General features: G+C 33.9%; 2 protein-coding genes across 3 annotated transcripts in view; both read left to right on the plus strand.

The window, feature by feature from the left end:
* LOC127949141 (uncharacterized) overlaps positions 1-14,436 on the plus strand; it is a 54,393-nt gene extending 39,957 nt beyond the window's left edge. The window contains exons 2-9 of the mRNA XM_052546101.1: positions 12,017-12,085; positions 12,156-12,200; positions 13,015-13,068; positions 13,228-13,425; positions 13,552-13,686; positions 14,022-14,099; positions 14,210-14,264; positions 14,340-14,436. Of these exons, the coding sequence (XP_052402061.1) occupies positions 12,026-12,085; positions 12,156-12,200; positions 13,015-13,068; positions 13,228-13,425; positions 13,552-13,686; positions 14,022-14,099; positions 14,210-14,260 (621 nt within the window). The 5' untranslated portion in view covers positions 12,017-12,025 and the 3' untranslated portion in view covers positions 14,261-14,264; positions 14,340-14,436. The remainder of the gene's footprint in view (positions 1-12,016; positions 12,086-12,155; positions 12,201-13,014; positions 13,069-13,227; positions 13,426-13,551; positions 13,687-14,021; positions 14,100-14,209; positions 14,265-14,339) is intronic.
* Positions 55-6,062, plus strand: LOC127949140 (uncharacterized). 2 transcript variants are annotated; one of them, XM_052546100.1, is made up of 6 exons: positions 55-1,348; positions 1,691-1,785; positions 2,049-2,360; positions 2,457-2,777; positions 2,858-2,967; positions 4,021-6,062. In XM_052546100.1, the coding sequence occupies exons 2-6, from the start codon at positions 1,713-1,715 to the stop codon at positions 4,054-4,056; spliced, it is 852 nt and encodes a 283-aa protein (XP_052402060.1). In that variant the 5' UTR covers positions 55-1,348; positions 1,691-1,712; the 3' UTR covers positions 4,057-6,062. The 2 variants fall into 2 exon arrangements, with proteins under 2 accessions (XP_052402060.1, XP_052402059.1); XM_052546099.1 differs by having other exon boundaries at positions 63-1,348; positions 2,858-3,139.
* Positions 14,437-14,743: the final 307 nt, after the last annotated feature.

Below are 14,743 nucleotides of genomic sequence, written 5' to 3' on the forward strand. Positions count from 1 at the left end.
TTGTTCTTGGTTTAAATGCACATATATTACAAAGGAGATTAAAGTTTCAGTTGTCTTATAAAATAAATCAATAAACACAACCCAGTTTGATTCAGAATTCAGAAATATTTATTTCAAGATGCAATAAAAGGAAACTGTACACTTGAAAAGGTTTTGAGCGATTCTTGAAGGACTAGCATCACCTTCACTTGTACGATGGTTTGAGGAATATATCTTCCAGATAGTACCGCCGCTCCCTATATGCAGAGTATGCAGTCTTCGTAGAGCACCAACTCCCAGAGGGGGCACCAGTTGCTCAAAAAAAAAACAAAAACAAATATGCGCCATTCTCCCATCCGCGTTCGCGACCACTCAATAGCATTTGAGAAGAAAGACTTGTAGTCACAAAACAATTGTAATGTGTTCATATAGGTGTCAGCTACAATGCACACCTTATACATTTTTTTATACATTTTAAAATAAAGTGTTACTAAAGTTATATATATTGTTCTGTGTATGTGATTTCAAAGTCTAGATTGGTCGGATTAACCCTTTAACTGCCACATCCCTTAAAACTTGATTGTCAGAGGGTTACTGTAAATGCTTATGCCCGCTGGGCACAGTTTTCCCGATGCCACCAGGGTGGCGTTGCACTGATGGCTTGAGCCCGACATCGCTGCTTGCAGCTATATTTATTATTATTTCTTTTTTCTTCTTCTTTTTTTTGCATTCATTTAGGCTAGCTACTTAATAAATAAGGAGAAGTGAAGATAATTTTGTGGGGAGTCAATCAGTCAAATCAGTTTTTTTTTTTTTTTTAGCTTTTGTTTCTTTAAAATATTGAATGTAGGTTAGCAATAACCTTTCTTTTACTGTCTATGGTAATAACACCTGAAGGCCTCTTGATGGTCAGGGTGGCCTCAATTTTTAATAAAGCTAAAAATAAACATGCAAGATATTTGGTCTCTGTGTATTTCTTATAAAAGTCATTTAATTCAATAATGCGTGTAAGGCCTATATTCGTTAAGATCAACCTATTTTACTAAGTTCCCATCACTGTTCATCTCAATAATAAAAAATCCTGCTACACAAGGGGGCCCTCTAGCGGCCTCACAATATAAAGATGGCGGCGTTAACTTTGACTTCCGGACTCCATCACAACGTCTGATCGATTAATAGGTATATAATAACTTATAACCTTCGATGGACGCTGTTCTTTGAAGTTGATCGGAGTTTTAAGTCGATGTACTTGGCTACAGATTCATTTGCGAGTTAAACGACGCGTGTTGACAGCTTGTCAACAGAATTCCCAGGAACTGCTTTCGGAAAATTCCCAGAGTTTGTAAACCTCAAAGCAAGACCAGAACAGGTGTGTAAAGCCTCTTATTTATAGACGTGGTGCGTTTTCAACATCTTATATATCATCTGAATATATCTGATGTAAATCAGGTATTAGAAAATCAAATATTTGAGAAAAAAATCATATAATAAAATGAGAATAGAAGTTGGATGGATTATAAAATATAATTTATTACATAATTAAATTAACTTCCAATAATAATAACAATAACACATTTTGAAAAGTTTAAACTTGCATTATTTATTAATTATAAAGTGAATGATTTTCTTTTTTCTTTTTTGTCGTAAAATACATAACATTCTTTTTTTCTTATTATTTTTTTTTTTTTTTACTCTTTCATAAATGCTCCAGTTCTAGAGACTGCAGACCAGCTATGATACTATCTGACCATCCGCCAACCTGGAATTTATCAGGGGTCCACAGTTATCGTCTTTTATTACTCTTTGGTAAGATGCCAACCTTTTTTTCCTCCTGGTGTATTAATTATTAATATATTGTAACTACACTTTTTGATATCTTTCAATAAGCAGTGTGATCTGTCCTCACAACCAGATTTCACTGCTCATCTTCGCTCTGCTCATCTTCGCTCCTATTTATATATATATATATAAATAGGAGCGAAGATGAGCAGAGCGAAGATGAATATATAAGAAGAGCATATTTATATAAATATATATAAATACTTTTTTTATCTTCTCTTCCCTGCTAGCTTCCTGTCTTGGTGGAATGTCAGTCCCTGATGCTGTGAAAGTGAGGGATACTGCAATTATCCCTTGTTACAAGACATGTGATGGGGATATTTTGTGGGCATTAACAACTAAATATGAAAAGCTGGATGTCCTACGATGTGTCCAAGGGACATGCACAGAAGGATTCAGTTTTAAGAACAGAGTACACCTCTCCAATGAAAAGTCTGGAAACCCTTCTCTAATAATGTCTCCTGTTCTGTACAATGATGAAGGCTGGTACGAAGCCAGGTGTGGTTTAGAATTTCTTTGTAAATTCCACTTGGAAGTTTTCGGTACGTTCATACTTCAGGTATTAGATCAAAACTGTAGTTAACTCACCACTGTTAGATGTGATCTTATTCTTTGTTTTATGTCTTTTTAATGTTTAGTACCCACTACTGTGAATGTCTCAGTCAGAGGCAACGTCACACTGCCCTGCTTCGCACGCACAGAGAAAAATATCGCCGATGATGCTGTGAGCATCCTGTGGAAAAAAGATGACCAAACTGTATTGCAGGTTCAAGAAGGACTTATAAACTATGGCTCTGGTTTTAGAGGCAGGGCATCAGTTGCACTTCATCACTATAAGGATGGAGACCTTTCCCTTAACATGCTCAGGGTCACCACAGCAGATAAGGGATTGTACCGGTGCTATCACAATACAGATGAGGAACATGGCTATCCTGCTGCTGTCACTCTCAGCGTTACAGGTAATGTCTTTTATAATGTTTATTTTTTCTCCAGAAAAAATAAATAAAAAGTTTACTAAAATGTGCAATTCTTTCTTCAGCTCATCAAAAGCTCTGTGTAAAAAGGTTTGGAGATAATCTCACCCTGGACCTGTTCGGCTCTGACTCTGTGACTGTAACGTTCACCGGTTCTGAAGCAAAGGAGATCCAGGTTTGCAGTGTGACAGGAAACAACACTACATGTTCCTTCGACTATGATAACAGAGTATCTGTCATGAATTACTCCCTCGTGCTGAGAGGATTAACACTCTCTGATGGAGGGACATTCACTGTGAAAGACAACATGGGTGAAGTCATTAGTATCAACACTGTCACTGTCGAGGGTACGTTTGAAATCAAACTAATTCACGTTTATAATGTTTCAAATATCAGAGTGTCTATTTTTACAAAGTACAAGTGGCCCATTTTGATGACCAAGGCTATTTCTACTATTTCTACTTAACCCCACTCACTGGTTGAGAAAATTTACAAAATTTGGAACAGAAAACGTATGGTCACAAGAACAGTGGTGTGGTGAGTAATGACCAGTGGTTAACACTTTAGAATAAGGTGCATGAACTAACAATGAATAACTGCGTTTTCATTAACTAACATTAAGAAAGATCAATAAATACAATAATAAATGTATTGTTCATTTTAATGAATACATTAACTAACATTAACCAATGGAACCTTATTCTAAAGTGTTACCTGACCTGTGATAGACCCACTGATCAGTATATGAAAAATTCAGAATTGAATTGAATTTATATTATAGATCAGAGGATAGACCCAAATTAAATTCTGAATAAATTCTCCCTTTTCCAATGCTATATATGAGCTTGAAGAGATTTTATTTTACTAAAAAAAATCCAAAAGTTAATATAAAATATCTAACAGGCCTATTAGGCCTATTATTGAAGTTTGATTTGGTTTCCTCAAATTTAGTAGTATTTTCACCAACAAAAAATATTTTAAGTCAGTTATTTCTATCCTTTACTGTGGAGTGTCAGTAGAAAATATCAGCTTACATTTCCAAACATTATTTTTCCATTAAATGTAATAATTCAGTGAGATTTTTGTTTGCACGAGGAGTCTGACTGCAGCCAGTGCTTCATACAGAGACATGATCTCAACATCTTCCACCCGTTTATGATTTTAATAAACATAATATTTACACTGTTTTAGCTTTTAGTTAACTGTGCTCCTTTTGTGTCATTCACAGGTGTGGCCTGGAACCCTTTCTTTGTGTCTCTATTAGCATTGCCTATTTTACTCCTCCTTTTCATTGGTCTATTCCTTTGGCGTAAATATCATAGAACGTCACAAGTGACAGAAAATCACTCTTATTATAACGCCAGAGAGTCTACTGTGGTTATAGAGTCTGCATACATTGGAGTGCCACAACAAGAAACCAACCCAAATATCTCGGGGGATGTTGAAGATTATCCAGGGCTGGCAGTAGAGGAGACCATGCCTGTGATACCCAGCACTGAGAAGCAGGACAGCATTGATGAAAACATGTAACATCTCAATCAGAGCAAAAATGCCCAAACCAATTAAAATTTCAATTAGGTTGCTTTCTCAGAATTCTCATCAGCACACATTTAATTTTGGGCAGGGGAATGGACATTTTTACTACTTAATATAAGCATTATACTTGGATATGCTTCTCATCTCCTAACTAGACCCCCCCCCCCAAAAAAAAAACAAGATCAATATTAAGTCTGCTTTTTAAAACAAAGAACATGAGAAAGGTTAGTATGCAAAAACAGTGGGAAACTGAATATTCATGCAGTGTATGCATTTTAAAAGATAAAATCTGATTAAGTCAGAATGATTTGATTTTGATTGAAACAAGAGCTGATGAACTGCTTAAGTTTTCTTCTTCTGCTCTACTATATACTAATTACATAAGATTAGATTAGAGTAGAGTAGAGTAGAGTAGAGTAGAGTAGAGTAGAGTAGAGTAGAGTAGAGTAGAGTAGAGTAGAGTCAACTTGTCATTGCACTTTGTAAGGTACAAGGCAACGAAATGCAGTACTACTAATAGCTGATGTTTAAGGGTATTCTATGAGTAGTTCATTTGTGCCAGTGAACAAAATGTGAAACTTTTTTTTAAACCACATTGTGGACCAAATTGCTGTACAATACAAATATATACAGAGATAATTTATAGAGGGATAGCGAAAAGGATCAAAACAGGGTCTTTAGCGAACTGTGAAATGCACTTAATGTAAGGGATATTACAGATATTAAGATAGAGGTAACTCATTCCAAAGCCTTGGAGCTGCTGCAGAAGTTACTTGTACCTTTCAGTTAAGACTGAGGGACTGTATGACAGCTGATCATTTCATTTAAGTGACCTCCAAATTTGATGCAGGCTAATTATATCAAAAACATATCTGGTGCTAAGCAATACAAGGCTTTGAACATATAACAACTCTTTGTAATGTGCTCTGTATTTATAATAAGAAAGCAATTATATATTGCTTAGCTCAGGAATTATTATTTTAATGACAATATGAACTGCCTTCATTAAGCCTTTTTACTATGGTCACTGATATGTCTGATCCACTGATCTCTGTACTGTGCATTTATCTATGTGTAAAGTGAATGTACAATTATAAGATGAGGAAAGCACACCAGTTTTTAGGGTTTTATGCTGGCATCTTGTTACCCAAAAAATGCACTTAAAATATTTGATGTTTTTTGTTATTTTATGATATTTTATTTAATGATCATTTTTTCCTGATATGCTTACACTGCTGACAGACATCTTAAGTCATTAGGGTTGAGCCAGACATGGTTGGGCTGCACAACTGTTATTATTACAGTAATGAAGATGATGTCAGATGTGCCCACACCTTGTAAACCCACCTGTTGCTGGTATTGTGCTGCTTCTTTCTAAGCATTACCCTGCACTTTTTCTTGCTGCTATTGTTTGTCAACTATTATTACAATTATGTACAAGTATTTGTTTGAACTGTATCTTTAAATGTCATGTGTTTTAATAACTTTTGTATTAAAATTCCTATTATATGAATGTGCGATAGTGACAAATCTGCCAAACAATTTCAAAGCATTCAGAGATTAAAAGATATATTTATCGTCTAAATGAAATGTCTTAAATATTTCAAGAACCTATCTGTCCATCCATCCATTGCAAGGATCTTTTGTGAATCCACTAACAACAAACATGAAGACATTATGTGAAATGTATACTTGTTCATTCAGGAAAAAATAAACAATACCAGTCAAAAGTTATAGGATTCACATGCTCATTTTATTTCCCACATTTTAGAATTATATTAACGCTACCAGAAGTGTGAAATATGTCAAATCCAGCTTAAGTAATGAACAAATAGAATTCTGGAAATCAAACTATTTAAGATTCTCCAAAGTAAACTAAATCTTATACTTACATGCCATTAATGTTTGTGACCTGTTTTACATAATTGTAATTTAACCTATGGATTTACAACATTGCTTATACATATCAGTCTTCAAAATCTTCGAAACGTAAAATCCCCAGATAAACTTTGGTCACACTTTATTTTAGGGTCCAATTCTCACTATTAACTAACCATTAACTTTGACTATTGCCTCAATTAACTCCTTATTTGTTGCTTATTAATATTTTATAGGGTAGTTGTTAAGTTTAGGGTATTGGGTAGTATTATGGATGTTATGCATTATATGTACTTTATAAGCACTAATAAACAGCCAATATGTTAATAATAGACATGCTAATAAGCAACTAGTTATTAGTGTGAATTGGATCCTATACTAAAGTGTTACCAAAACGTTTTCCTCTGTCCATATTTATATATATTTTCAACATTTCTTCAGTTTTTCATTTATAACCGCTTTTGTGGCATCATGATCTATGGAGATGACATTTGTTGGCTACATGACCATGACATTCAGACCAGGATCAAAGCATGTTTTCATATAGGTCATGAGCAAAACTATAGCTCAAACCACATCTCTGTTTTTGTGCAGTCTATGGAGTACACGATGATGTCATGTGACTTATGTTGTGTGTTCATCTATGTGTGTTTAGTCACTCTGAGCTCCAAAATGACCACGAATTCTGCCAAAAGATATCCTTGTGGTAAACTTGAAAATATCTGCATAACGAGACCATAACATAACTAATGCTTTCAAATACCCTGCTGATAAACACAGCTGGATTAGTGTTGAACTCCGATTGGCTGAACTAGATCATTCAGCTCAATAAAAAAAGCTTTGGAGATCTATGTTCCACTGTACATGGCAGAGCATATCACGACTCAAGCGAGACACAGGTGGGTGCCAGAATTATTATTATTATTTTTATAAATCTTGGTTTATATTTATCAAGCACGATTGTATCATTATCAAATCCATGCTTTGAAATTTAAAATATGCTGTTTTCCAGATTGCAAGATGAAGAACTTTGTTATAATGTTTATGGTTCTGACTGTAATTGCTGATGTGAGTACACTGATTTCATGTTACTTTATATTCTTTTGGTCACTTGTGATTTATCAGTTCATCCACACATGCTTTGATCACTTTAATCTTTCCCTCTCTTCTAGATCACCTCAGCTAAGGTATGAAAATTATTCATTTCATCAGACATATTAAGTGTGTAAACACTGGCACTTAGCTGCATTTATTTTCAGAAGCTGCGACTTATCAATGGTCTGAATGGTGGTCTGGTTACCGGTGTAAATGGAGTTAACCCTCTATTGGTGGGTGGCCTGAACCCACCTGTGCTTTCTGGTGGTCCTGCTGTTATTGGACAGCCTCCATTAGCACAGGTAGGAACTGAAGATGAAAAGAACAGTTCATCCAAAAATGAACATTTGCTGAAAGTTTACTCAGACCATCAAAGATATGAAGAAGTTTGTTTCTTTTATCAGACCTGATTTTGAGAAACGTAGCATTACATTATTTGCTCACCAAAGGATCCTCTGCAGTGAATGGGTGCCGTCAAAATAAGAGTCCAAACAGCTGATAAAAACATCACAGTAATCCACAAGTAGACTCCAGCACATCTATTAATGCCTTGTAAAGTGAAAAGCTATGTGTTTATAAGAAATAAATCTAAGGCTTTTTTAAACCATCACTTGTCGTCTCACTTACTCAGCTATGTTTTGAAGTTGAAACCATCTTAATGCTGGATTTGTTTATTACAAATACATAGCTTTTCACTTCACAAGACATTCATTGATGGACTGGAGTCACGTGGATTACTTGTGAATATTTTTATCAGCAGTTTGGGCTCTCATTCTGATGGCAGCCATTCAATGAAGAGGATCCATTGATGTGAGCAATTGATGTAATGATACATTTCTCCAAAACTGTTCTGATGAAGTAAAAAAAATTGAATTTAAATTTTTGGGTGAACAGTTCCTTTAAGCACTTGATCCCAGTTAAAAGATAATGTCCTGCAGAGGAAAATACTAACTCTTTTGTGTCTGACAGATTCTGCCTGCTGCTGCTCTTCCTCCATATGTGCTTCAGCAGCCAGTTCCCTTCGCTCCCCCCAACATCGGACCTCAGATGGCTTACCCTTTTGCTTCACCCAATGGGGTATGTGTTCATTTTCATTCACAATGTTTGTGTAACAACATACATTTATTTCAGTCTGAATTAATGTAATTTGGATCGTTGTTTTGGACTTTTCTTATCGACAGGGACTGCCGTATTACATCGGTGGATTCCAGAATCAACCAGCCATGATCCCTCTGCAGCAACAAGTTGCGGTACAAAACAACCTTTTTAGTTGCTTATACTATTCTAATGCTGTAAATTATAAGTATGTGCTATAAATATGTTCATGAAGCTTATTCCTAATGCTTTTAGGCTGGACAAGGTCCTACTGGAAATAATCAAGCTGTACCACCAGGCTCACTGAATAGATTTAAGGTACATTTTTACAAAGCTATTACAGGCAAAACCATCATTTTTTGAAGCTAGTCTTTAGACATTGATCCAAAATCTTCTCTGTAAATACCTTGAACTTGATCCTATTTACCTATTTACTTGTAGCACATTGCCTAAAATACTACTACTAATACCTAACTATAACTGATTAGTGTGTTCTTAGTAAAACATGTCCTGCAACTTCATTGTTTAGCAATATTCAATGTTAATGCAATATACAAAAGGCAGAATTGCTCCCATCCACCTTTCTAACTGTGTTAAATCATTCTTCTCAGCGCTCCTTCCTCAGAAGGACCACTGCAAGACCCCCTGTCTCAATCACCAAGGTTTGTAGAAAAAAATAATTTTGTATTGTTGTAAAATCTATTGTAACCTGGATTATAATATAATTGATCATTTACATATGCTGCAGATGCCATCTCAGGTCAACCCTGCTGTCTCTGGAAACCCTGTTGGGTAAATCTGAGTGATACATGTGCTGAAATAGAAAATTAAGGTGTGTTTTATATATGTGTTGACACACTTATATTTTGATGTTAATGTACAATTATAAATAGTATTGCTGAGAAGCTGACTGAGTTTGTTTCTTTTCACAGATACATTCAAGAGATCTTCTCTTATCTGCAACAAATGTCATTAATGTAGAATATTCAGAATCACAGCTAAGTAAAACGTAGGGTAAACTGTCTAATGCTTCGCTTTATAGTGACAAATAATCACTATTTGTAACAAATGTTTATACTGAATGCTGAATAAAAGTCACTAGTTGGTTGCAACTGTGAATGTTTTCTCCTTTGATTTCCCCATCTTACTCCTGTGATAAGTTTGAGACCACAGCTGTTTCTTTCATAATTCATTGTGTTATATTGCCATCTACTGGCAACAATGTTCTTGAAGTAAAAAAATGAAACAAAACATTTTTACTATGTAATTAACAATGTACATGTATTAAATGTAATAATATAATCATGCAATTAATTCTACCATGCTAATCATCATCTTCCTCATTATCACTGTTTTAAAATGAGTTTCCTGTCACTGTTTTATATTCTCTGTCCCAAATTTGTCTCAGTATCTCACATTAAGGCTTTTGTTAGGCTCTGACAAAGCTCATTTCTGATATGGGCACTGGTTCAAAAAGACTTCTATTTAAAGAAATCCATTACAAATATTAAATTCAGACTAAGAGCATGTCAAAAATGTGGATGGCATCAGGACAGAAAAAGTCACAACTCATCAAATTTACATAGACTAACAAATGAATAAAATGAAAATAATTATATATATATATATATATATATATATATATATATATATATATATATATATATATAATAAAATAAAGACATCAAGCTGCTCAGATTTGTTGGTATTTGATCATAATATACCATTTAATAGTTTAGGTCAGTAAGACTATTTATTCAGCAAGGATTAATTCAATTGATCAAAAGTGTCAGTAAAGACATTTAAAATGAATTTGTGCTTTTGAATATTTGGACTTGTAATACAATAGTCACCAAAAATCATATATCATGGGTTCCACACATTATTAAGCAGCACAACACCTTTATTTAATTATTTAACAAACACTATAATGCATTCTACAGGATCATGTGACACTGGAGGAATGGCTGTTGAATATGTATTACAGAAATAACATTTACAAATTTTTAAATAGAAACCAGATTTTTAAAATTGTAATAATATCTAATTTTTGATCCAATAAATACAGCCTTTGTGACCATAACAGACTTTGTTCAGAAAATCATACAGACCCCAAATGTGCATGTCTGATTCACTATGGATATTTCAGGAGTGTGCAAATGGTTTGTGTCACAACTATTGTGTTTCTCAAGGACAGAAAAAAAGTATACTTTTCATATGAGTGTTGAAAAAATATTAACCTTGTAATATAAAAATGTTCTGATGTCTCAGCGAATGAATGAAATAATGAAAAATAATAAATAAATACTCCCAAGAAATGAAAAGAAGAATTTCAAAAATTCAAATAAATATACGTTTTTCTTTTTCTATAAAAAGACTATTAAGCTGGGTTGCATAATCAGACATGCTGGGTTTTGGACTATTTGTTAAAAAATCAAAGCATAGTTAGATATTGGCTGATTGTATTATAGTGCCATCTACTGGATTCTGAAAGTTCCTGAACAGTTTAGAAATGAGAAAGGTACACTACAGGCGAGGAAACACAAACCATATGTGACCCTGGAGCACAAAACCAGTCATAAGCGTCAATTTTTGAAACTGGGATTTATACAAAGCTGAATAAAAAATCTTTCCATAGATGTATGGTTTGTTAGGATAGGACAATATTTGAAAATCTGGAATCTGAGGGTGCAAAAAAAATCGAAATATTGAGAATATCGCTTTTAAAATTGCTCAAATTAAGTTCTTAGCAATACATATTAAGTTTGTACATATTTACAGTAGGTACATTTATTTACAAAATATCTTCATGGAACATGATCTTTACTTAATATCCTAATGATTTTTGGCATAAAAGAAAAATCTATAATTTTGACCCATACAGTGTATTTTTGGCTATTGCTACAAATATACCTGTGCGACTTAAGACTGGTTTTGTGGTTCAGGGTCACATATGAGTGTGGTTCTTCTGTCTGGGATACTCAACTCCTGAACCATGTAAATGCTGCCTGAGATCACCACACAAATTGCCATAATTATTGTTTTGTAGAGAATGGTTCAATCTTTTTTTTTCAGTCAGACAATAATTTGTCTCCTTACCTCACAGAGCAAACAGCTCTCCATTCATTCTTTTTATATCAGTCTGTGACAAAGCTCAATCCTGAACTCGGCACTGGTGCATCTCTTCTATTTTAGTTCATTCTTAAATGTTTTAGTGACTTTGGATAAAATCATGATTATTCTCATTTCATCAAACACACATACTGTATGCATACTAAAACCCAGACAATAAATTAATGAAAACAATTAGCAGCTCATTTGCCCATAATGATACATATGTAATGCGGTATAGACATGAGACACATGACACACCGTATGTGTCACAACTACAGCAGTCTGATATTATAAAAGGACATGCACCAGTTTAAAAGTAAAGGGGAAAAGACGCTAATAGTTTGCACTTCTGCTCTGCCTTGAATGTACTTTTATTTTCTCTAATATTCTCAATTTACTGACTGTAATAATAATAGTATCTTAGCGTCTTTTAAAAAATATATATCTAAGGACAGTATCTTTCTGTTTTTAGTTTATATTCATTCTCATTGATTTTTCATCCACAGATTACCAAGATGAAGTTTCAGGCCATCTTATCCATGGCTGGTCTTCTCAGCATTTGCACTTGTGCTCCTGTAAGTCTTCATTGAGAAATTCATGTTTTCAGTTTGAATCTATAGTAACAGAACTGCTTGTGTTTCACAGATCTACCAGCCACAAATTGGAATAATTGGAAGTAACAGTAATGAGGTATGTTTTCTTGTGAAGTTTTGTCAAAGATTATAGGAAAAACAGTAATATTGCAAAATATTATTACTAATTAAATTAATGTATTTCTATTATAATATTTTCAAGTCTAAGGTTTCATTAGTTAATGTTAGTTAATGTATTAACATGTTCAAATGATGAACAGTACATTTATTATCGTGTTTATTGTCATTTGTTAATGTTAGTTCTTGAAAATACAGTTATTCATTGTTAGTTCATGATAATTCAGTGCATTAATTAATGTTAACAAACACAACTTTTGATTTGAATAATAAACCTGCATATTCAGCATCAACACTCCATGACCCTTTAGAAATCCTTCTAAAATGCTGATTTGCTGTAATTTTGAGATTAATTAATTAATCGAAAGTTCAAAAGAACAGCTTCTATTTGAAATAGAAAATGTTTACATAAATGTATTCACTGTCAAAAAACAAATCGTCCCCTTGGAATTATAAGGTTCTATCTGACATTTTTGTCAAAATTGAGTTATTCACATATTCTTATTCTGTGACAATTTATTTACATGATGTGATGTTTTATTTTAAGTTTTGTACATTTTGGGATTTTTTATCGAAAAAACAAAAAGGTTCTATCTACAGAAGTCTATGGAACACAAAAATTTTAAGCTCAATATCTCAAAACTACTCAGAACGCAGATAGAACCTTATAATTCCAAGGGGACGAAATAGCATGTGTATGTATATGTAATACAGTTTTGGTATAAGATTATAGTTTCTGTTACATAATCAGTTGTTTTCTGTCATCCTCACAACTGTTACTTGTTTCTTTGTAGGTTTTGCGTTTCAATGGACTCACTCTGGCAGGTGTGGGTTTGGGTCCAGGACAGGTAAATCAGCTTCCAGTTGAAGTTTAGATTTAGATTTTTCAGACAGAAATAACATGTTTGCCTGGCATATGACAGAGATATATAATTTCTTAACCTGAAACAAGGAATTTCTTCTGTTGGCATGGGGCTCATTTGAATCTCTGCTTTCTTTCTCCTTAGGGAACTGCATTTTTTCCTCCCTTCCTGATGCAGCAGCAGCCCCCACAGGTGCTCAACTTTAACCCTGCGATGCAGGGACCATTCCTGCCACCTCAAATAAACCAGCTGAACCCAGCACAGTTGCCCCCGTTTCAGCAGGAGCAGCCCATACCTGGCATTATTCCCAACAACGGCTTACCAGCACAGAACCTTCCTCCGGTACAGACAGACTGCAAAGGGAACATCAATCTCTCATGGATTTCTTTTTTCTTTTTTTTTCCTTATCCACACATTTTTTCATGATTATTTTTCTGGAGATTAAAAAAAGGCATCTTTTGTTTTTAGGGTTTTCCGTTCTTCCTGACTAATCTATATCCTTTGAGGAACACTCCAGTAAGACTGACACCAAACCAGAACGCTGGGCCAAGTGTTCAAGCCCAGGACACCCTGCAGCCAGTGCAGCCAGTGCAGCCAATCCAGGTATTGTAAAGCCTTCTCTAACATTTTCTCCTCCTTCTTAATTGATTTATTAGGCAAAGAAAAAATATTAAATTAAAAGTGTATTGCATTTTTAAGTGTGTGGATTTTTATCTGACACATCTCAAAAATATTAAACATATTTAATTTTTAAAATATTTCTACCTCATTATTTTTTTATAAACATTTATTTTTAAATTTACATTTATATTTAATCATTTATTAGATGCTTTTATAACAAAGCAACTTACTACTGATTAAACATTTAATTACATGATGTAGTCCACAGGGGCTTGTATTTGTGTTTTCTTTAAAAGAAAATATTTCACATTTTACAGAACAGGGGAAAAGCAGACCCGAAAGTAACGTCTGCTCCTGATTACCGTGGGGATCAGACCGGTCCTGGAACTGGAGAGGTTTTTTTCAGAAGTTATCTTTTGTTAACATGTTGCTAATAACCAAACATAACCAAACATGACTGGGCTGAATAATTAGACAGATTGTTAATCAATCGTGTCTCTGACAGGGGCGTCCTGGGTTCCCACTGTTTGAGCCGCTCAGAAGATTTCTTTATTAGAAAGGTATTAAAAGTTTTCTAAAATTTTATATCATACCAATTAATTGTTTAGAATTTACATTGGTTGTTGGTTTTCCAGATATCCCTCCATGGAGACCCCTCACAGGAACCTTTTTGTTCAACTTGGACATCAATATGTTACCTAATAAAATAAAATAAAAATATGCTCATTATTAATTTTGTCTAAAGTGATTTTTTTTTCCCATGTTGAAAATACTTCCTTTTACTTTCCACTTAAATCTGATTAAGAGCAGTGTTCATATCTATTAACTATTAAGAATATAAGAATTCACTTCAGTGACAAAATGATCGAAGTCAGTTTTGATGCTGGAAATTTTATTGAACAGATTCTCAACAATGATTAAAGAAAGAACCCCCCCCCAGCAAATTAAGAGTTAACACCCATAAATATGAGTTAATTAACAACCACAACAACAGAAATCTATAATACACATTTAAATTTTACTGCTGAATTATATAACA

This window comes from Carassius gibelio, chromosome B1, assembly GCF_023724105.1.
Source record: "Carassius gibelio isolate Cgi1373 ecotype wild population from Czech Republic chromosome B1, carGib1.2-hapl.c, whole genome shotgun sequence".
Taxonomy (NCBI): domain Eukaryota; kingdom Metazoa; phylum Chordata; class Actinopteri; order Cypriniformes; family Cyprinidae; genus Carassius; species Carassius gibelio.